At 45.4% G+C, this 25,090-nt stretch overlaps 1 protein-coding gene across 1 annotated transcript in view; it reads left to right on the plus strand.

Moving 5' to 3' along the window:
• The first annotated feature begins 11,171 nt into the window (after positions 1-11,171).
• The window catches only part of LOC144761665 (uncharacterized), a 166,501-nt gene continuing 152,582 nt past the window's right edge, over positions 11,172-25,090 (plus strand). The window contains exon 1 of the mRNA XM_078646950.1: positions 11,172-11,411. Coding sequence (XP_078503076.1) covers positions 11,379-11,411 — 33 coding nt within the window. The 5' untranslated portion in view covers positions 11,172-11,378. The remainder of the gene's footprint in view (positions 11,412-25,090) is intronic.

Below are 25,090 nucleotides of genomic sequence, written 5' to 3' on the forward strand. Positions count from 1 at the left end.
TCACTCTGCCGTATAGCTACTGCTGTTGCTGCAACTGCTCGAAGGCATCCAGGCAGTCCTCGAGCCACAGGATCGAGTACCGCCGAAAAGTATGCGCAAGGCCTCTGTTTATCTCGTGTAACTGTACCAAGACTGACAATGCGCACCCATCCTTCTCATGTACATACAGTGTAAAGAGCTTCGTATAATCTGGTGTACCTAACACTGGCGCAGAACAAAGAGCTTGTCTCAATTGTTCAAAAGCATTTTGACATTCGTCCGTCCATTCGAGGGGGAGTGGTGCAGTTTTGGACAGCAACGCTAACAAAGGTTTTACAATGTACGAAAATCCTAGTATCCATTGCCTACAGAAGGACGTCAAACCTATGAAAGCACCAACATCCTTCTGCGTGCAAGGGACTGGTGTATCTAAGATTGCTTGGATTCGGTCTGATGTTAATGCACGTCCCTCCTTAGACAAAAGATGACCAACATATGTCACCTTTGGTCTACAATATTGTAGCTTCTTCCGCGAAACCTTGTGATTGTGTTCCGCAAGGAAAGAAAGCAGGGAGAGTGTACTCTCCTCGCATTGCTCCTGTGTGTCGGCTGCAAGCAGAATGTCATCAACATATTGGATTAGTGCCACCCCCGACTGCAAATCAAATGAATCAAGTTGTCTTTTCAAAGCCTGACTGTAAATGCTAGGACTTTCTGCGTAACCTTGAGGAACTCGACAAAATCTATAAGATTTATTATTTAATGTAAAGCCGAACAAATATCGGCTATCAGGATGAATAGGGATTGAAAAGAAAGCGTTTTTCAAATCAATCACTGTAAATGTAGTAGCCGTGGGTGGAACCAAAGTAAGCAAGGTGGTAATGTCAGATACTACTGGATACTGCGGTACAACTATCTTATTAATTTCCCTCAAGTCAATAATAAAACGATAGATCTTAGTATCTGTGTCTTTCTTTAGGATCGGAAGAATTGGACTGTTGCAAACATTATAGGAAACTTCCTCCACCACCCCTGCCGTTATCAAATCATTCACAATATGTATCAAGGCTATTTCGCCTTCTCTAGAGATCTTGTACTGCGGAACACGAGGTAAAACCGCTCCCTCCCTCACAGTAATGCGCACAGGAGGAATAATCATTTGACCCACATCAGTATCGGATGTAGCCCATAACGTACTTGGAAGGGAAGCTAATGCGTCGGCCTCTTGCATGAGGCACGATCTCTCAATTTCTGGGTAGTTTTCATTCAAAATGACCCGCACCCCTTCAGGGGCACAGCGTATTGTTGCACAAAAATGCTTTAGCATATCAAGTCCCATAATATTATCTGGTGTATTTGGAGATAATAAAAACGGACATGGGGCAGTGAATTTATCAACATGAAAAGTAAGGGGTTGAGACAATGGGCTTAGTGAAGGTGTTCCATCGAACCCTATTGCTGTAATCGTTTCGCCAGACAGGGGAGCCCTTGGAACCAAGTGTTTAGACAGAGCACTACGAGTAGCTCCTGTGTCGACCAGAAACTGATCAGTAGAACCCAAAACATGTGCTGATATATATGGACCCCTTTGATCGACTGGTACTTCAACCGATTCCACACCCCATCCTATGCAATCCTATGCATATCTATTATCCTGTGACTCAGTATTTTCTCCTCCAGCTATCTGGTATTGATTCCGCCGATCAAAAGTATTATGTTCAACCTGACCACGACCCCTCTCTTCAAACCTACCACGATCCTTCGCTTCACCTCTTGATCCTGAATAACTATTCTGTGACCTTCCACTTCCTCGACCCCTCTGACTACGCTGTTCACGAAGTACCGGACAATCTGCGAGCCAATGTCCAAACTGCTTACAGTATGCACACTGATCCTCAGAAATGTCGGAACGAGGGGGAGACGTAACGTACGATCCTCGTCTACCCCTATCGTTCCCTCTCGATTGCGTAGCACAAACCTGTGCCAACATCACTTTCGTCTTTAAGTCCTTCGCTTTCTTATCACTACTTTCTTTAGCCTCTAGTTCCTGACGTTCATAATACTGAGCCATAGTTAATAAGGAGGCGGGCGTTGCCGTGGTCCATGAACTTTCACTAGCCTTTAATCGTTTTGCAATCTCCGGTAGGAGATTAGCCACATACTTATCTACGAATAAGTGCCTGCCCGTGTCCTCTGTTAATGATTGACCACTGTAATCATGGAATGCTTCCTCAAAACGTGAAAAGAAATCAGAAACCGATTCGTCTGGCTTCTGCTTACACAACGCTAACACTGTCCAATCTATTTTCTTAGGAGGGACAAGCGTTTTTAATTTATTCAAGATAGCTGTTGGCAATTCTAAAATCAATTGGCAAGGTTTACATGCAGGTTCCCTATCTGAATCAGCTCTTACTATGTCCTTCCAATCTGCACCTAATATCGTTCGATCATCAAACTTACGAATCACCCTCCATATATCAGGAGGCAATATCAGCCCAAAGAAAAGATCGATATCAACTAACGTCATAATACACGAAGAAATAGCACCCTCCACACCTTCATAGAAAGCTGCTGGATTTTTACGGGGGTCAGGCAAAGCATTCTTAAACGCCATAACATCTGCTCTATTCCATGGCGTATAAACCCAATTATATATAAAATAGCCCCTTGAATCCTTAGACGTCTTATCCTCATCCGTACCATCCCCTTTAGGAGGGACATACAAAGGTGCAGCTTCCCGCATAGGCAAAACATTAATCGCAACACTCTTATCTGATCCATAGATAAGGCACACTCGGGTATTTTCCGTCGATCCAGACGCTGATTGCTCTGATGCCTTGTTCGCCGCTCGCAATCGTATCGCCTCATCTCGTAACTGAACCAACCGCCGGAAGAATTCGTCCGCATCTGAAAGAGCAAAAATACCTTTACGAAAATTCTCACGACCAACTGATATATCTTTAGGTTCCAACTCAGGAGAGTGCTTTCTAAACCGCTCAACAACTTCATCTGTAAAATGATTTAAAAAATACAACCGTTCCTTGTCAGACCACTGACTCATAAGATCATTAACCCCTGAAACAGTTATAGTATCACTGTTAAGTTTACGAGCAATCGAACGTAATTCCGTCATGCGCTCGGTATGTAACCTGGTACGCTGTTTATCCTGGCTATCCTCGTCCAAGTCCTCATCCGGAGCCGTCGGCTGAACATACGGAGGCGGGCAACGATCTAACAATGAAAAATCATCTAATTCATTAGTAAAAACAGGATAAAGAGGACGTCTGATAGGAAACTGACCATTAACCTGCAAATTACGTTCTCGATTCTCTTTCTCTTTCTGTTCCTGCAATTCCTTCTCCTGTAGCTGTAAAGCTTTATCCCGAGCAGCCTTTCGCTGCTCTTTGTCCGCCAAGGCTTCTGCACGCTTAATTCGTTCACGCACCGCTTTCTCCCACATACGCACACAATCAAACATATCCTGTCTAGACCTGCGCTGAAACAAACACTGTTCTACATACTGGACTTTTCGCAAGTCGAATGACCCATGTAGTGGCCATTGCAATTCACGATCAGGTTTAGTGTATTTGTGCCATAACGTGCTATACATTATGGGAGGAAGGCCAAATTTAATGTACATTTCGCGATTAGGAGTCCCCTCTGGGGGAGCCGGCTGAGATTCATTTAATCGATAAGTGGTACCATTTCCAAAGCAGCACATTCCTCGGAGTGTGCTGAGAACAGGCATGTTCAAAATATCACGGAAACGCGATATTACATAAAATGGCACTTAAGGGTACTTATGCACAATGTGCCGTTCAAACAAATTCAAAAGCAGAGAAATATCCCTACATGCCTGCCTATGTGAGGTGCACTCCACATATAATTCAAATCATAGGTCCAAACGTTAGCTAACTCATACAAATTCAAATTCAAAAAGCCACAGTAAGTGTCAATAGACTACCTTACCAAACATAAGCTTACCAAATATCTTCAAAAGTGTCCAGATTCCAACTGCCAAGTTCCGTAGCCGAATCAGCCAAAACAGGCACTACACGACAAGCCAAACAATCAGAATCTCAGTCGCGGACCGGCGCCACCTGGAAGGTCAGATCAGAAGGAAAGGAAGAAAACACCGTGGGTGCCAAGACTCGGGTCACTCAGTGGCAGCGTACGCGTCCATAGCGAGTTTCCAATCCTTCGTCGTGACCTCTCCTTCGGGCATCCGAGTCGCCGATGAGTCCCTTCGTGGTCGCCAATTGTGGTATCGGGTTCTATCAGGTCTACATACTTGCAGAAACACTCGGATACCATAAAACAGAAGTTGGCACGGAAACTGAAAATGCAAAGAGACAAGTTTATTAGGACCCCATGGGGTGGTGGTACACTCCTACAGGGACAGCTTGTTTAGAAATCAGAAGTCCACGAGGAAATGCAACGGCACGGGCAAGACGAGACCACGCAGTGTTTCCCATCTGAACAAGATTTCATCCCCACGATCGTCTGATGGTAGGCCGACAAGAAACATTATAAATCGCCCTCAAATGTTGATGAAGGGAATATCATGAGCTCCATATCGTTTTTCAGCATTTCCTCGTGGACTTCTGATTTCTAAACAAGCTGTCCCTCTTAGTCCTCGTAGACGCAAACAGGACGATTAACAGTACTCAAAACCACAAGACAGATCCCAGTGCTAAGTGTTAGCACTCAGCATTTTATCAGACAGATTGAGACGCGAAATTTCAGTGACACAATCAATGGTTTAGCATAACTAGCTACAGATTTTAATCCGTTTCAGGATTTATCCTCTGCCAACCATTAGATACGGCGCAACATTATTTTCGAATTCATTTGAGTCATTAATCCTCAATTGAAAATACAGAACTCCTGATGAAGGCAACTCGCCGAAACGCGTTGGGGCATTGGTTTTGTATTTGGCAACGATAGTCAATTGTTGATACATGTACTGGAATATATATCAGAAGTTACTGTGATTGTTTATATATATATGTGCAGAATTCTATGAATTATTGTAAAAAAAAGTAGAATTTTAAGAATCATTGTTAAAAAAAAGAATATAAATTGTACAAAAAGAAAATAACTACACAATATTTTATGAAAAAAAGACAATAAAAATAAGTTTTATAAATTCATATATCATGGTGCTAGTCAATCTAATCTTTAACAATGTGTGATGTTATTTAGATAATATACACATAACCCGGTGTACATGTTAGTTTTCTAAAAAGTGCAATATCCCTACCAGGGTTTATCCATTTAGGTAGGGGCCTCTTTCTTTCAAAATTATCTATTCAGATGCAGACAGCCCTGAATGCGTCGGTCTCTGCAATTTAGAGGGGGCCTCACACATTCCATTTCTACCCAGGGCCCCAAACATCCTAGAACCGGCCCTGATTACACCGGTCACAGAGCTTAATTACTGTCACTAAATTGTAGGCAAACCTTGATTCTTCAAACATGCAGTCTATAATGTAATAAAATAAAGAAATGGCACAATTGCACCCACACTGATTAACAAAGTGTGGAGGACAATCAGTTTAATCAGTTCTCTTGGAGTATCTCCTGTAAGTACTGTACATCACAGTGGGGGATTGCATTTTGGACAGAGAGCCTGTCTTCTCGTTGTCTTGTGCAGGAGGGGGCGGGGAGACCAAGATGATACTAGAATACTGCATGCCCACCCCTGTGCCCACCCTGGTGGATCCTGTTCCCTCTCCTGTAATGGCTCCTGCCCTCCCCTCAGTGATGGCTCCTGCCCCCCCATGTGTTGGCTCCAGTCCACCCCCCCCATCTGTGGGGGCTCATGTTTACCCCCCCCCCCCCGTGGTGGATCCTGTCCCCGCCCTGGGTGGCTTCTGTCCCAGTCCTGGAACGGCCCCTGCAGCGAGGGTGACATTCTTGATGGGTCTCTTCTCAAAAGGGCTCAGCTCAAAATTAATATGAAAAGGTGGGCGAGTGAGTAAGTGAAGGGATGGGTGAATGGCTGGATGAATTAGTGAAAGGGTGAATGGATGAATGAAAGATTGAATACATGGATAATGAGAGAGGATGGATGGATTGATGAGTGAGGGGAAGGATGGATGAGAGAAAATGTAAATAGCTGGATGTATGGGTGGAAGGGTAGCTGGATGATGGATGAGGGGAAGGATGGATGGATGAGGGGAAGGATGGATGGATGAGGGGAAGAATGGATGGATGAGAGAAGGATGGATGGATGAGGGGAAGGATGGATGGATGAGGGGATAGATGGATGGATGAGGGGATAGATGGATGAGGGGAAGGAAGGATGGATGGATGAGGGGGAAGGATGGATGGATGAGGGGATGGATGGAGGGGAAGGATGGATGGATGGGTGGGTGAAAGGATGGATGGATGGGTGGGTGAAAGGATGAATGGATGGATGAGGGGAAGGATGGATGGATGAGGGGAAGAATGGATGGATGAGAGAAGGATGGATGGATGAGGGGAAGGATGGATGGATGAGGGGATAGATGGATGGATGAGGGGATAGATGGATGAGGGGAAGGAAGGATGGATGGATGAGGGGGAAGGATGGATGGATGAGGGGATGGATGGAGGGGAAGGATGGATGGATGGGTGGGTGAAAGGATGGATGGATGGGTGGGTGAAAGGATGAATGGATGGATGAGGGGAAGGATGGATGGATGAGGGGAAGGATGGATGGATGAGGGGAAGGATGGATGGATGAAAGGAAGGATGGATGAGGGGAAGGATGGATGGATGAGGGGAAGGATGGATGGATGAGGGGAAGGATGGATGGATGAGGGGATGGATCGGTGGGTGAAAGAATGGATGAATGGATGGATGGGTGGGTGAAAGAATGGATGGATGAATGGATGGATGGGTGGGTGAAAGGATGGATGGATGATGAGTGGGTGGGTAGAAGGATGGATGGATGATGAGGGAAAAGGATGGATGGATGATGAGGGGAAGGATGGATGGAGGATGAGGGGAAGGATGGATGGATGATGAGGGGAAGGATAGATGGAAGGATGAATGGATGAGGGGAAGGATGGATGAGGGGAAGGAAGGACGGATGGACGGATGGATGAGGAGAAGGATGGATGGATAGATGAGGGGAAGGGTGAATGGATGATGAGGGGAAGGATGGGTGGATGATGAGGGGAAGGATGAATGGAAGGATGAATGGATGAGGGGAAGGATGGATGAGGGGAAGGATGGATGGATGAGGGGAAGGAAGGATGGATGGATGATGATGAGGGGAAGGATGGATGGATGGATGGATGATGAGGGGAAGGATGGATGGAAGGATGAATGGATGAGGGGAAGGATGGATGAGGGGTAGGATGGATGAATGAGGGGAAGGATGAATGGATGAGGGGATGGATGGGTGAAAGCATGGATGGATGGGTGGGTGAAAGGATAAATGGATGATGAGGGGAAGGATGGATGGATGGATGGATGGATGATCAGGGGAAGGATGGATGGATGATGAGGGGAAGGATGGATGGATGGATGATGAGCGGAAGGGTGATTGGATGGATGATGAGGGGTTGGGTGAAAGGATGGATGGATGATGAGGGGATGGATGGATGATGAGGGGAAGGATGGATGGATGGATGATGGGTGGGTGGATGGATGATGAGTGGGTGAATGAGTGGGTGGGTAAAGTAAAGTAAAGTCCACATTTGTAAAGCGCACAATCACCCGTAAGGGTCTCTAGGCGCTGGGGGCCGTCGGGAAGATTAAGCGAGCTAATGCCCACCCATGGATGGGTGGATGGGTGGATGGTGGGTGAAAGGATGGATGAGTGGATTGGATGGTGGGTGGGTGAAAGGATGGATGAGTGGGTGGGTGGATGGGTGGATGATGGGTGGGTGGGTGGATGAGTGAAATGATGGATGGATTGATAAGTGCAAGGGTGAATGAATGGACGTATGAGAGAAAGGGTGGATATAAGAATGGATGAGTGAGTGAAAGGGAGGGTAGATGGACAAAGGGAAGAATAGATGTGTGAAGGAGTGAAATGATAGATGGATGAGTGATAGCGTCAATGGATGGATTCATGAGTGGATGAGTAGATGGATGGATGGGTGGGTGGGTGGATGGATGGATGGAAGGAAGGATGGCTAAGTGAAATGGTCGATGGAGAGCGAAAGGGAGGATGGATGGATGACTAAAAGAGTGGATGGGTGGAAGGATTAGTAAGTGAAAGGATGGCTGGATTGGTGAAAGGGTAAATGGCTGGATGGATGAGTGAATGGATGGATGGGATGAAGAGTGGATGGATAAGTGTACAGATGGATAGGGTGAAAGGGTGGATGGATGGATGGATGATGAGGGGAAGGGTGAATGGAAGGATGAATGGATGAGGGGAAGGATGGATGAGGGGAAGAATGGATGGATGAGGGGAAGGAAGGATGGATGGATGATGAGGGGAAGGATGGATGGATGGATGATGAGAGGAAGGATGGATGGATGGATGATGAGGGGAAGGATGGATGGAAGGATGAATGGATGAGGGGAAGGATGGATGAGGGGAAGGATGGATGGATGAGGGGAAGGATGTATGGATGAGGGGATGGATGGGTGGGTGAAAGAATGGATGGATGGGTGGGTGAAAGGATGGATGGATGATGAGGGGAAGGATGGATGGATGGATGGATGATCAGGGGAAGGATGGATGGATGATGAGGGGAAGGATGGATGGATGGATGATGAGGGGAAGGGTGATTGGATGGATGATGAGGGGTTGGGTGAAAGGATGGATGGATGATGAGGGGATGGATGGATGATGAGGGGAAGGATGGATGATGGGTGGGTGGATGGATGATGAGTAGGTGGGTGAAAGGATGGATGGATGATGATTGGGTGGGTGAAAGGATGTGTGGATGAGTGGGTGGGTGGATGGTGGGTGAAAGGATGGATGAGTGGATTGGATGGTGGGTGGGTGAAAGGATGGATGGGTGGATGATGGGTGGGTGGGTGGATGAGTGAAATGATGGATGGATTGATAAGTGCAAGGGTGAATGAATGGACGTATGAGAGAAAGGGTGGATATAAGGATGGATGAGTGAGTGAAAGGGAGGGTAGATGGACAAAGGGATGAATAGATATGTGAAGGAGTGAAATGATAGATGGATGATTGATAGGGTCAATTGGTGGATTCATGAGTGGATGAGTAGATGGATGGATGGATGGGTGGATGGAAGGAAGGATCGCTAAGTGAAAGGGTCGATGGAGAGCGAAAGGGAGGATGGATGGATGACTAAAAGAGTGGATGGGTGGAAGGATTAGTAAGTGAAAGGATGGCTGGATTGGTGAAAGGGTAAATGGCTGGATGGATGAGTGAATGGATGGATGGGATGAAGAGTGGATGGATAAGTGTACAGATGGATAGGGTGAAAGGGTGGATGGATGATGAGGGGAAGGATGAATGGATGAGGGGAAGGATGGATGGATGAGGGGAAGGAAGGATGGATGGATGGATGATGAGGGGAAGGATGGATGATGAGGGGAAGGATGGATGGAAGGATGAATGGATGAGGGGAAGGATGGATGAGGGGAAGGATGGATGGATGAGGGGAAGGATGGATGGATGAGGGGATGGATGGGTGGGTGAAAGAATGAATGGATGGATGGGTGGGTGAAAGGATGGATGGATGATGAGGGGAAGGATGGATGGATGGATGATGAGGGGAAGGATGGATGGATGATGAGGGGAAGGATGGATGGATGGATGATGAGGGGAAGGGTGAAAGGATGGATGGATGATGAGGGGATGGATGGATGATGAGCGGAAGGATGGATGGATGATGGATGGGTGGATGGATGGATGATGAGTGGGTGGGTGAAAGGATGGGTGGATGAGTGGGTGGGTGGATGGTGGGTGAAAGGATGGATGAGTGGATTGGATGGTGGGTGGATGATGGGTGGGTGGGTGGATGAGTGAAATGATGGATGGATTGATAAGTGCAAGGGTGAATGAATGGACGTATGAGAGAAAGGGTGGATATAAGGACGGATGAGTGAGTGAAAGGGAGGGTAGATGGACAAAGGGATGAATAGATGTGTGAAGGAGTGAAATGATAGATGGATGAGTGATAGGGTCAATGGATGGATTCATGAGTGGATGAGTAGCTGGATGGGTGGGTGGGTGGATGGATGGAAGGAAGGATGGCTAAGTGAAATGGTCGATGGAGAGCGAAAGGGAGGATGGATGGATGACTAATAGAGTGGATGGGTGGAAGGATTAGTAAGTGAAAGGATGGCTGGATTGGTGAAAGGGTAAATGGCTGGATGGATGAGTGAATGGATGGATGGGATGAAGAGTGGATGGATAAGTGTACAGATGGATAGGGTGAAAGGGTGGATGGATGGATGGATGGATAATGGAGGATGAGTGGAAGGATGGATGAAGGGATGGATGAGTGAAATGATAGATGGAAGGATACATGATGGATATGTTTGCAAATGGTTGAATATGTTTGGAAATGGCTGGGCTTACTTATATACTATTGCGCGACCTTTGATGTGTCTCTAAAACTTACCTATTGTCCTGAAGTTTTGTCCTGAATTTTGACCTCCTGTCCTGAATTTGTGTCCTGAATTTTGACCCTTTGTCCTGAATTTTTACACTCACTGTCCTGAAATTGCACCAATGCCAGTTGGTCACCCTGGTGCACGGCTGTCTTGCTATCCTCGCCTGAATATAAAACAAGTAGAACTACATTAGAAGAAACCATAAAACAAGCTGAACCCACGAAGAGATATCAAAGACAACCCCACCCCATCAGTCTAAATAAAAAACGAAAAACACACTAATTAAGAAATTGGTAGAACGCCGATGGGCTAAACCCAACGTGTGTGATCCAACCAGCCAATAACGAGTTGCGGAAGTAGAATTTGATTGGAGCACTCGATTGACTCGTACTCTTATTGGATGACTTGTTCTGAACCATCATCTGTTTATTAGATTCCACTATATTATGCCCATTGTTTACTAGGGTAGGTGTAAAAAAAAATAACTACACATCCGCGAACAGACAAAATTACCGGTAGATCTGGGTAGACGTGAGCAAACTAAATCTTAATCCTAATTATAAAAAAATGCAAGGTTGTGGTGTGGGTCTGAGCATGCGTGAGAGAGCCGTGTTTTTCTTCTGGGCATGCGCTGTCTTTCCTCTGTTAAACTGGTTCTGTCACTTAGGTAAACGGGCATTTGACAGCTCACAGAGCTGTGTTTCCGATGGGGTTTTAATAGAAGAAACTTGTGTATGCGGGGCTTGTTTCGTTTTTCAGTCGCGCTTTCCACACACACAACTGCACTCTTGTTCGTCTTTCATTTGCCGCCGAGGTACAGCTAGTAAACTAAAATATTCAGCAGAGTTACTACGATGAAAGTCAGAAAAGAAACATCTCAGCAGAAGGTGAGTAAAAATGTGCCGGAAACTTGTGGGTTTATCTGAAGAAATTCGAAGCACAATGGGAGTGATTGCAGAACTATTCGCAGCGTTAATATTATTGGTTTGTTGAAAATTGAGTGTCGTGCGTCTTAGTGTTATTTCATTGAGAGGATGTGGTGTTATGGCCAGAGTTGTCCACTTTAGAACTGGTAAAGCAGGTTCCGGTTCCGAGTTAGCTCAACATCTTGTGACTGCGAGCAAATCACTTCATATCTGTGCCGAAAAAAAAGAATTTGATCTTATGTAATGTAACTGGTGCTCATTTAAGGCGCCCCAATGCGGTTTGGTGGAGTTCGCGCTATTTAAAACTGCAACATTAATACAATAAAAAAGTGGACGTTACAAACGGAGTTCTTCTCCCGTTAGTTTTGGAGTATGTGAAGTGAATGGAAGACAAGGCATCCAGTCGTATTTATAATAGTACTAATATGGGCACAAGTGAAAGCAGTCGTTCTTTCAATTTAGGTGTGCATTTAAAGCGACACCTCTCTACAATTCAGTGTTCTGCAATTTTGGATTTTTTTGGCTTCTGTTGTTTGACTTTTTAACTAAATCATTTAGTGGCCCACAAGGCTTAACTAAACCAAATTGCTTTTCATCACATCTGTACAAAGCGCAAGCAGTTTTAAACCCAGTGGTAATTGTATTCATATTTCTGTTGCCATACTTTAATTGTATGTGTCTGAAGTTGTTATAGATGTGTGTGTTTAAGTGAATGTTGATTGCGTAGAATAGGTAGGCCCTTGTTTTTTTTGTAGAGGTACTATTGCTCCAAGGAAGTATTGATACTGTAGGGTGCAATATTACCTATCTGTTTGTATCCTGTGTCTGCCTGAAGAACATGATCCAGGCACCTGTCCTCACTGCGAGCACCTGTCAGGAAGAACTCTCAAAGACAGGGAGAGAATTCGCATCTATGGCCTGGCTCACAGGTCATCCAGAGGAAGGTCTCCGGTGAAGAAGGGCTCCAAGAAGGCTTTATTATTTATTATTACGTCAGAATTGCGGGCAATCGGCGTCGTTTAAGAGGAAACGGAAAGAAACTTCCGCTTCCTCTTAACGACGTACGACGTCACCACGGAAGAATAATAGGAAAGGGTTAAGCGTTGAACTACCATTCCGTTGTAACGCATGGGTGGTAAGAACATACAATCATCTGTTTGACGTCGTTCAAGGCTACAGGGTAAGGCGGGCCTACTGGGTCATAGCCATGAGAGCTGGGGCTATTTACCTCCAATGACGGGAAACGGCCACTACAACGCGGCCGTTTCCACGAATACATTAACCACGCATGCATTACAACGCATGCGTGGTTACCACGAAAGCCTTTACCATGCATACCTTTACTACGAGGTATGTAGTAAAGGCATATGTGGTAAAGGTTCAAATTAAAAAAGGGGGGCTTGGGGGGGGGTCTCCCCCCCAAACAAAAACCTCACCTGAAATCACGTCAGAATTGCGGACAATCGGCGTCGTTTAAGAGGAAACGGCAAGAAACTTCCGCTTTCTCTTAACGACGTACGACGTCACCACAGAATAATAATAGGAGAGGGTTAAGCGTTGAACTACCATTCCGTTGTAACGCATGCGTGGTAAAGGCACGCGTTGCAACGGAAAGCGTTGTAAGAACATACAATCCCAATGACCCAGTGTCGGTCCTGCCGCAAACCTTACAATGTACAACCCCTTCAGCACTTCACTCTAAGTGGTAGCAATGGCAATCACTAAATGGCGTCTCAGAGGTAGTGTAGGATTTATCAATCGCAGAACTTTACAATCACCCAGTAACACAATAACTGATTGTCTGACCCAGCGCTTATCTTTTTAGAAAATAAAGTAGTTCCATACACTTAAAATTGAGATACTACACACTACAATATAAAGGCAAAAAAAAATCACTGTCGCCGGGCCATTGTAGTCAGGATTTAAGTGCTCTCTTCTCTCACACCTTACACTTTAATTTTGTATAAGGATAGTGTGTTCGGTTCAATGGTACCCTTTTGGCGTTTAGACTATGTGCGCTCAGTTTTAAAGTGTCTAGTATTAATGTCATTCTCACCAATGAAAGCCTTTTAATCCTCTGCAGGGTGCAGTCAGGCCTGCAGCTGGCGTTCTTATCCCTTCAGGGAAAACTACATGCTGTGCAAGTGCGGTGGCATTTCGAATTTCGATGTAACATCTGTAGGGCTACTACATGGGGACTGGCTGTTAGCAGGCTCGTATGTCACTGAGGGTCCTCTTTCAGGTATGAAGGGTGTCAATCTGAGGTTCAGAGGTCACCTAGGCCACTGTTGAATCTTCTCAGGCAGGAGTGTGGCTCATACTCCACTCTACAGTGACACAGTAGGCTGGTCCTCTGTTAGGTATAGTGTTAACGATCCTAGCACCCCATCTACTCGGGCACACTTTGCCAGTGTCACGATCTTGCCACTTCGGAATTACAGCCGTTCAGTCCACTTCGGGCACTCTTCAGGACAGTGTCACGGCACTGGCCACTATAGGCAGTAGAAACAATGCTCTCGATCAGGAGCACCCTGGTTGCTCCCTCTTGAGCCTCTTCTGGTCAGACAGACCCACAGCTCTGGGGTTAGCTGCCTCGTACTTGCACTGGTAGTCAAAAGCAAAAAGAACCAATGATGGACTGAATGCTGAACAATGAAAACATTCACCCCCAGTCACAAAGACCTGGGTTTAATCCATTGTTCTTTTCTCACCAAACCACCCCAGTTTGGACCCATTCATATGCCAATCAGTCTTGACCCTGTGCCTCATGGGAGCAGTCCAGCACCAACTGCCAAGCCAGGTCCTCCCTGGACCAGAAAGAAGCATCCCGGGACCGGTTTCAGGGCATCACCCCATATATCAGACAGGCTATCTTGAATCCAGTGGCACAGTGAGCACGGGACCCATGTCTGGGCATACCCTTCCCACTTAAGGCGACAAAAATGTATGGTAGTCAGCACCTCCTGCAGGGTCGGCTCACTCCTTCCCTCTTCTTCTTAGGCAGGTTAATTTCCAAGCACTTCAGGACAGGGAGATAGATTTTCCTTCCAGGGCAAACTCTAGGTGATGTTGCCTCACCTGTGGAAAGCAGGCTGTCAGGCAGACACCAGCTCTGTTTATACACTAGTCCTCTAGGTACTCTGCAGAGCAACCCCTGCATCAAAGAGAACATGTAACTAGAACAACAAGTGGGTCAGCAGCTCCCAATTTTACACATATAAAGAAGACAGGGAATGTGTATTCGCTGTCTTCACTTCCACCACTCTGGGTCAGCGCTCCCTTCATGTGTCCTTTCTAGAATGACTTCTAGACCTAGCTTTTGTGTAGAGTAATGCTTCTCACAGCAGGGCCATCACCAGGTTGGAGCACCCACAATGGAGACACAAATTAGGTGTACGTGTTCAGCATCTGGCTATCGACAGCCACACTTAACATTGCTGAGAGAGAGAGAGACAAAAGGCTGGCCTCACCCAAAGGACCCTTCCCACTCTGAACAAAAGTGACTGCAGTCCCACCCTTAACCTGACTATCTACCACTTACTCGGAAGGGACCATGCACACAACTCCGGCGGCACGCTAAAAATGCCCGCCACTTACTGAAGAAATTCTGATGGCCCCATAACACTACAAGACCTGAACACACAAAAATAAGCAAGATATTATTGGGGATATATCAGACTACCCTTGATATTATCCTTGTGATACAGATGTTAATACCGAAAATTGCTGTATAACAGAGAAAATAACTGAGAAGTCAGACTAAATACAAAGGGAACTAGGAAACAGGATTTTAAATGTTCTTTCATTGATGTATTTTTGTCCAAGCGACGCAAGCTCTATCTATTACAGTTCTACTGATTTTAGAGCCCTGAAGAAGTCACGGTGGTGACGAAACGCGTTGGCAGCTAGCAATTTTCTGAATTTCCAATTTTTTTTCATGACACTTACTCGGAAGGAACCATGCACACAACTCCGGCGGCACGCTAAAAATGCCCGCCACTTACTGAAGAAATTCTGATGGCCCCATAACACTACAAGACCTGAACACACAAAAATAAGCAAGATGTTATTGGGGATATATCAGACTACCCTTGATATTATCCTTGTGATACAGATGTTAATACCGAAAATTGCTGTATAACAGAGAAAATAACTGAGAAGTCAGACTAAATACAAAGGGAACTAGGAAACAGGATTTTAAATGTTCTTTCATTGATGTATTTTTGTCCAAGCGACGCAAGCTCTATCTATTACAGTTCTACTGATTTTAGAGCCCTGAAGAAGTCACGGTGGTGACGAAACGCGTTGGCAGCTAGCAATTTTCTGAATTTCCAAATTTTTTTCATGAATAAAAAGTCTTCTAATACAACTCTCAAGACTTGGACCTTACTTCTCTTTGGAAAGCGTTCATGTTGTACATCTGAAAATACTATTGCATTATTTAGCAAAAAATATAATCTGTATATAATTTTCCTTGTGCGGGTCATTTTGTTTTTTTCATTGTATGTGATGTTTTGCATCACTATTTAGGGGGTGTTTACGGGTCACGCCCTCGACCAATACGCACAGGTTTTTGAGCAATAGATATAAGACTATATATAGTGGAATAGTGTGCAGGTAGAAAATAGCTTTGACCCAATCTTGTTGTGTTGTTTAACTATCTACCAAACAGCTCTGCTCAGGAAGCCTCACCAGCAAACATATTTTTAAAGGAAGCATATCTCCTCTTTCCCCACTTTAATGGACTCATAAAATTGTGTGCACTAGGTACAGTCTTGTTAGCTATTACTAGTATGCATTCTTGGAAAGCATTTGTTTCATCATATACACGAATTCACATTTTTAGTGTATATGTAATACCTTCTATTGTGTGTAATAATATTTTAAAATAATGACTCAAATTCTCACAGTGCTTTCTGTTACTTGGTGGGACCTCATAGCACTATAAGTAATCAAGGCACTCTTCTGCACTGCGCTAAGCAGGATTCAATTCGGTGACTCTGTCTTTCAAACGGACATCTGCAGTGATTGCATTAACCAACTGATATTTCATAACATAAAAGGGTACATTTACCACCCAATAGTTTAATTTGTACTTTTTTTCTCATTCAAGGTGTGTGCATTACTTCATATAGAGTTGTTGCCATGAAGGTGAAAAAACAACAAAATACTTATAGAATATTTTGTTGTTTTTAGCCATGTCTAAGCCATTCTTTTTTCCTGTTATTAGTACATACTTTAAACAGAAAACATTAGAATAAAACACTTTAAAATGCTTCTACAGCTGCCCTGATGACCTCTGACTGATAATTAAAGTAAACAAAGACAGAAAAGCCATGTTAAGCATGAATATAGAGGAGTTCATCTAATGGTCTACTTAGCCATGTTGGAGCCTTTGTAGAATCCTAAAAGGGGAACAGATAGCTGACTTTGTACTCTGCGTCATCCCTAACTTGAATTGCTTCATGAAAATGAAGACGATCTGCAATCCAGAAAAATAAACAAAGTCACGCTTCCAGGAGATCGTCATTTACAAGTAATTACTGAGAGATGTGCGCCCCCTCCACCCCGGAAATGCTGCCATGGACACCCAAGGGGAAGTGCCCCACAGTTTGAAGACCTCTGTGCTAGTACCTGCAGCATGCTAGCGACCAGGGTGGGAGGGGCGTACACGCTGCAATGGAGGCCTTCAAGGCACCTTCTAAAATTAGGAATCTACCCAGATGATCCTGGTGCACGCTAGTTACTATAAAAAGGGAAGGATTTATGTAGAAATATTGTGACCCTCCTAGGACTCCTAGTGAAACTGGAATGATACACCCTCGTAAAATCTTATCTCTCCTCAGAAAGACGCAGTGTTTGCAAGGAGGTAGGTCTCCTGCAGTAGGCGCATGGTGCTGAACATAAGTCAGAACTGCCTCTTAATCTTGTTTAGTAAGCCATTTACGTACCTGAATAGGATCTTGAACTGTTCTGAAGTACACATCTGAGATGCCATTATCTATTTTTCCAAATTAAAAAGTCATAGCCATGAATCGTTTGCCTGCCAGTCGAATTGGGAAAAAGAACACTATCAAAGCACCCCCCACCCAACAACCCCCTCCCTATACTTCCATCCTGTAGCATCTGTTGCCCAAACATATCAGCTATCAAACCAATATACAATTAAATAAAATCAAATAAACAAAAAGAAGGGGGTCAAGCGCCTCCAGAAAAAAAATGATGCGCCTCAGGGAGATGGTGCACAGGGGGCTGGTCTATGCAACCCGGACCAGGAGAGACCACCCGTCCACTACCATCCGTGCCCATTGAATCATGATTCCACTCAGCTTTGAGGCCTACAGGCATGGACTCTCTCCTCAAACTGTGGCTGCAGTGGGGACGATGGTGTCTCCCATACATAGATACTCTTCACAGCTCGGTCGCACCCCGACCCCTATTGAACTGCTCTTGGGGAGCAACCTGTGTCCAAAGAGCCGGGGGACACTCCTCCACCAACTCCCAAGCATTGTATGGATGGTCGAAGATCAGGGACCTCCCCTGAAAAATCACTTTCAGCTTTTCCGGGTATAGGAGCATATATTGTAGGTCCATCGCCCAGAGTGTCTGACACAGCATTATGTAAGCAGTCTATCAGTCCTCCTAGCCTCCTCAGGGCCGAGAAGGCCTCCAGATAGATTAACACAATGAAGGTAACAACCTAGGCAGTAATAAGAAGATTGCCCACGTAATAGCGGCAGGACAAGGACAACCCACTTCCAGTTAAAAGCAAATTTTATTAAACACAATTCAAATAAACACAAATAAAATTATGAAGTTAAAAAGCATGTCAACCAGGCAATCGTGATACAACGAGTTACAATTGACAATTTATAAAACAAATTATTTAAAAGAAAATTACACAAAATAATAATGCATAAAAAACACATATAAGATCTCTATAAGAAATGTATGAGTATTTTGTCGACGCGCGTTTCGGCGGCCAGCGCCTTCTTCAAGACAGAAACTCAAAATACCTAAAATTTAAAATTACAATTAGTGGCAAATTTCCTTAAGGACAATATAAACAATATATAAGGGGACCCTTGTTTTTTACAACTCCAGATAGATTAAGTCAAGGAGGGGGCGCAAGAAATAAGCAATCCAAAGCAGTGCAGACCAGCTGATGTCCCTGTGGGCAACAAGCAGGGGGAAAGAGCCCCCAAGGGGTAGAAACAAAGAATACAGTGGGATGGACCACATTAGGCCTGGACACGCCTGTGTAGCACCAATTGGACACCCACTCCAACTGAAACTCCCATGGACTTGTGTCACAAGGGCTGTGTAGTGATTAGTCTTGTGTAGCCACAAGACTCATTAGTTCTAAGTGCGTGGCCTCATGAGGTTGTACGTCTCCTTGATAAATGTATTAATATTGTTTGAACTGTGTTCCAAGCTTGGGTAGTGGAATGACGTCTGCGAGGCTCTCAGCAACGTTTAATCATTTGCAGTGGAGGCTCGCATGTGACAAATGCTCTCAGTAATAGGTATGTACACTCCTCAAATAAACCTTCCTAAACAGTTACAATTGTGTACCGTATCCTTATTACACAATTGGCTGCGAGCTGAACTTTAGACACACCCACCGACCTTAATCTGGCTGATCTTCAACATCTGGCTCCTGGGGTTGGTGAGACACCATTGCTTCTAGACAAGCCAACGCTTTTGCCTCCAAAGTGAGTTGTGGTCCTTGAGGACCTCTGCCGTTCTCGAGAACTCTTCTGGTGTGCCGCAGGTATTTTGTGGTTCCCCGTTGTCCCTTTAGGCCCCATGGCTCGTTGAGGAGGCGTGCACGATATTGCATGGGATACATGCACTTGCGCCCCTTGTTCCCAAGGCGACGTAATACTCCTTTTCCTCATTTGTATGCGCATGCTCTAATGTATTTGGCCTGCCTCTTCAGTGTAGCGCTGCACATGACTTTCGCCTGCCCCTTCAGTGAAACGCTGCACACAACGCTTGCATTTGCCTGAGTACTGTGTGATGGCAATTTAGCTGCAATTTAAGTAAGTGCTTCCCAAGTGTTTTAGTGATTCCATGCTGTGCTCTATTGGATCTTCTTGCACATTTATTCCTTTCGCTGCCCTCTCCAGCGCTGTGCAAGGCTCCTTGACATCAGTTAGCGCTTACATTTTCTGGTAATATGGTTACTGTGCAACACATTGCTCAGCCACCACCTTTCCTGCAATTACCTGGCAAACCAAACATCAAGTGGCAGGCAGTGGCTAAGAATGTTTGAAAATTACCTTGTGGCTATTGGTGCAGTGAAGTTTGCACCAGTGAGCAAAGCAGAAATCTTGTGCAGTTGTGTGGGTTTGGCTGCGCAACGAGTATTTGACAACATGCCACATTTTACACATCAGGGGGCATCAGGAAATTATGAACATCAATATAAGGAAGCACTAGGGTGTGTGGGCAAGCAATAGGAGGAGGAACATAGTATTATGCTTGAATGCCACAACATTTTCAAGAGGAAGCAGAGCGCAGATGAAGGCATTAAGGAGTATGCTGCAGCTCTGAGAATTTTAGCTGCAACCTGCGAGTTTGGCATGACTGCTGACATGTATACGTGACTAATTTTTGTTCTCTTGCTTCTCAAAGAAAATTCAAGAAAAATAATTTAGTTGTAGGAATCCCACTTTGTTGGAAACAATTGACCTTGCAAAGGGAATTGAACGATCCATGATTTCCACACGAGCAATTTATGAAGGTCAATCTGTGAGCATGGTTGACACTCTTGAAAATGAAACTGTTACTGTGGTAAACATACGTAACAATGCATCGAAACAACCTTATAGGAAATCTGTCATGGTCTGCTTTAGGTGTGGGTCAAAAACACACATTAGTAATAATCCTAATTGCCCTGTTGTTGGCAAGAGATGCGCATGTCTTGCAAAAAAAATAGGCAATTTTCAGGCGGTCTGCAGGGTAAACGTCGTTTACAACGCGGTGTTTACACCGCACGACCTTTTCCACACTGCCATTACAACGCAAGTCGTTACTACGACTTGCGCTGGATGGCACTGATCTTCCGGTCCATGGAAGACATGGCTTGGCAGTTCGGGCTGGACTGTTCCCATGAGGCACAGGGTAAGACTGATTTGCATATGGCCATGTCTGAACTGGGGTGGCTGAGTGGGCTAAAGAATGGTGATGGATTAAACCCAGATCAGTTGACTGGGGGTGAGTGTTTGATTTGCTCAAACGCTCCGTCCATCATCCCCTTTTGTATCGCTTTGTTCGCCCTAAGTGTGGCAGGGTATGCTCAGACGTGAGTCCCTTGCTCACTTGGCCACTGGATTCAAGATAGCCTGGCTGATGAGGATTATGAATCCGAAACCGGTCCCAGGATGCTTGTTTCCGGTCCAGGGAAGACATGGCTTGGCAGTTCGGGCTGGACTGTTCCCATGAGGCACAGGGTCAGACTGATTTGCATATGGCCATGTCTGAACTGGGGTGGCTGAGTGGGCTAAAGAATGGTGATGGATTAAACCCAGATCAGTTGACTGGGGGTGAGTGTTTGATTTGCTCAAACGCTCCGTCCATCATCCCCTTTTGTATTGCTTTGTTCGCCCTAAGTGTGGCAGGGTATGCTCAGACGTGAGTCCCTTGCTCACTTGGCCACTGGATTCAAGATAGCCTGGCTGATGAGGATTATGAATCCGAAACCGGTCCCAGGATGCTTGTTTCAGGTCCAGGGAAGACATGGCTTGGCAGTTCGGGCTGGACTGTTCCCATGAGGCACCGGGTCAGACTGATTTGCATATGGCCATGTCTGAACTGGGGTGGCTGAGTGGGCTAAAGAATGGTGATGGATTAAACCCAGATCAGTTGACTGGGGGGTGAGTGTTTGATTTGCTCAAACGCTCCGTCCATCATCCCCTTTTGTATCGCCAAATACTAGTCGGCAACATGTTTCCGTTTTGTTCTAGAATTATCTGGATGTACCATGCATGGCTACGAAAGAGGGTAAACTCGGAGTCACTGGGACCTGGGTGCTAGACAGTATATATTAGAGTGGTCCCAGTGTATTAGTAACATTCACATAAAAGGGAGAGATTAAGAAATCAAAACAACATCCAAGATTTAAATAAATAAACAAAACAAATATTCACCCAATGTTATTTAATCACAATGGAGATATGCATCTATGCAAAGAACAAATCTTTAGTAAACCTAACAAGGTAACAGATTCTGAGTAAAGGTGCCCGGAAGGAGGGAGGGAGTGCGAGAGATGTGGCGGTGAAAGATAAAGTTTGTGGTGGTGACATAAAATCACAAGCAATTCTGGCATATATTGTTCATATTTCGGATGGTCAGGTACAATTTCCTCAAAGTACACATAATATATACACAATCGCCATGTAACACATGAATTCATAGTATATTCATTACTGTTGAATGGGTTGGCAAAAGTTCAAGTGTAGACGTTTCGACCCCTTTTGGTATGTAGGTATCTTGAACCTCACTTGCGGGGTCTTCCTCAGGACAAGTGAGAAGTGGTAAGGGCTAGGGGCACCATAAGGGCTAGGGCGGGGGTCTCTCACAAATCAATCGTGGAGGAAGGGGGGGCTACGTGGCTCTCCATTCGGTACTCTTGGGTAGGAGTGAGGCGGCACTGAATGTACAAAGGTGTCGTAAAAGGTCCGTCCCGTCAATCAGACAATTTCATCACTGTCGGGCTGAGAAGTCCCAATGTTACTATTGACAGTGTTGGCAATCTTGAGTCAATCAAAGGCGACATGTAGAATAAATCAGAAGGCAACTTGTCAGTTCTGTCGGGAACAACAAAAGGGGTCGAAACGTCTACACTTGAACTTTTGCCAACCCATTCAACAGTAATGAATATGCTGTAAATTCATGTGTTTACATGGCGATTGTGTATATATTATGTGTCCTTTGAGGAAATTGTACCTGACCATCCGGCATATGAACAATATATGCCAGAATTGCTTGTGATTTTATGTCACCACCACAAACTTTATCTTTCACCGCCACATCTCTCGCACTCCCTCCCTCCTTCCGGGCACCTTTACTCAGAACCTGTTACCTTGTTAGGTTTACTAAAGATTTGTTTTTTGTATAGATGCATATCTCCATTGTGATTAAATAACATTGGGTGAATATTTGTTTTGTTTATTTAAATCTTGGATATTTTTTTGATTTCTTCATCTCTCCCTTTTATGTGAATGTTACTTATACACTGGGACCACTCTAATATATAATGTACCATGCATGGCAGCATACCAGATATCCTATTAGCGAAGAATTTCTCCAATATATTTCAATTTCAGTTTAGGATTGGTGAAGGTTGGTATGCCCCAACATCTAGCAGGTTTTTGCCAGGTTTTGGAATGGACACCACTATTGCTTTCTTTGTTGTGGAAGCCAACAGACGTTCTTTTGCAATCAGTAAACATCGTCAACAGGTATGGTGCTAATAGTTCACGGTATGTTTAATAAAATACTGATGGTAATCAACCACTGCGAAGCATTTTCCTCTTGGCTGGTACCTGGTTGCTTTTCTTATGTGTCACTTTGTACATGGGGTGTCAGTTCCTCTCACTGTGCCCATCTGCATAATCTTGCTGGTTTTATGTACGCTCTTAATGTGGACCTTGATATCCCTGGTGCACCTGTATATAACTGTTATAATGATCTGCAAACATTTTCCTTTTTTTTTTTGATCAAATATATTTTATTGACAGTTTCATTCAAATAACACAATACAGCAAACAGATAGACATAGCCCTAGTGCAATGCCGCCCCAGAGTCAACTGCAAGTATCAGGAAGCCGTTCTCTGGAGCAAAGGGCCTCGAGTTCGCGTAAGAGGGCATGAGTCCCGTACGGTAATCAACTGTCTTTCAAAACCCCCCTTACCCTGCCTCCCAATAGACCTCCCTAACCCCAACTACCCTGTCCTTAGAACTGACCCCTACCCTCCCTCCCCTTACTGTCCGGTGTGTATAGCTATGTATGTGTGTGGCGTACAAGTGTGTCCTCCTCTGATTCTTCACGTCCCATCTCCTGGTGGCTTATGGAATTCGTCGACCAGACTAAGGACTTTAAGATACTTTGGGCAGGTGAGCTCTCGGAATTCTCGGGACATTAGGGAGATCAAGGGTGCCCATGTTTCCCTAAAGATGTCAGAGGTCTGTGTGAGGGACGCCTGTATCTGCTCCATACCCAATGTATACCACAGTCTGTGGAGCCAACCCGTGTGAGTGGGTTTCCTAGGGGTACCCCAAAGGGAGAGAATATGTTGCGACGCTGCCCCTATTGCCAGTCCCATTTGGCGACCTCGAATGGATTTGAGTGGAAAGGTGAGCTTGTTGGGCAGGCCTAGGATCGCATAGGCAGGGAAGCGGGGGATCTCTGTTTCGAAGCATTCGTCCACATCCCGAAAGACCTCCACCCAGTATTCCAGCACCATCGTGCAGTCGCATAGCAGGTGGAGCATGGTCCCTACGTGTCCACAGCCCCTCCAACACAGGGGGTCTCGGCGAGGGTTGCTTTTGTGTAGGCGCTCTGGCGTCAAGTGGCAGTAATAAGCCACCTTAACCGCCGCCTCCCGGCTGGCTACATTACGGGCCGTATGATGTGCCCGGTAATAGACGTCTTGCCATTCCTTATGTGAAAGCTCACGTCCCAGTTCCCTCTCCCATCGCTGCTGGCCCGCGGATTTAGTTGTTGGTTGGGGAGGGGTTAATATCTTGTACAGTTCTGTGATCACCCTTTTATCAGAGTTTTTGGCAAGAAGCCATTTCTCATAGGGTTTGAGAGCGCGGCCCACGTGCGGTACGACGTCATTACTGGTGAGCCAATGCCTCAACTGGGAATATTGAAAGTTTTGTGGTTTATTGATTGAGTACCCATCCTGTATGTCTTTCAGTGTCATAAAGCCTTGTGTATCGAATAGGTGACCTGCGGAAGTGCACTCGGCCAGTTTCCACTGCGGGAAGGAGCCAAGGACCATTCCCGGGGGAAATGCCGGATTTTCAAATAGTGGCGTCATTGGAGAGGGGAAGGACGTGAGGTCTTTTGTCACCGCTACCGCATCCCAGACTTGTAGAAGCGTTCTGGTGATAGGTGAATTTTTTAATGTATGCTGGTCTGTCCGTTCGAGCTAAAAATGGAATCTTCCAGAGCGGCATCCCAGCCATGGCCCTGTCTTGGAATAGCCAGTGCTTCTCTGACATCGGCCTATACCACTCCAGGAGATATCGCATCTGTGTAGCCTGAAAGTACCGCCGTAGGTCGGGGACCCCCAGCCCTCCCTCTGTGGGAACGCGTGTGAGCAGGTCACGCCGCATCCTAGGGCGTTTGCTTGCCCATACATATTGCTGTATGGTGTCTTGCAGTTTCTTGATCATGCCTATCGGGGGGGTGATTGAGATGGTTTGAAACAAATACAGTACCTTTGTCAGCAGGGACATTTTGACCGCAGCCACCCGACCTAGCCACGAGAGCGGTTGTTGTTTCCAACGCCGGATATCCTCTTGGATGTTTGTAAGCAGTTTAGTGTAGTTTAGCTCCACTGTTTGAGCCATGTTAGGTGTTAGATCGATTCCCCAAATATGGAAGTGCCGTTCGTATGGAT

This window comes from Lissotriton helveticus, chromosome 6, assembly GCF_964261635.1.
Source record: "Lissotriton helveticus chromosome 6, aLisHel1.1, whole genome shotgun sequence".
In the NCBI taxonomy this organism is placed as follows: domain Eukaryota; kingdom Metazoa; phylum Chordata; class Amphibia; order Caudata; family Salamandridae; genus Lissotriton; species Lissotriton helveticus.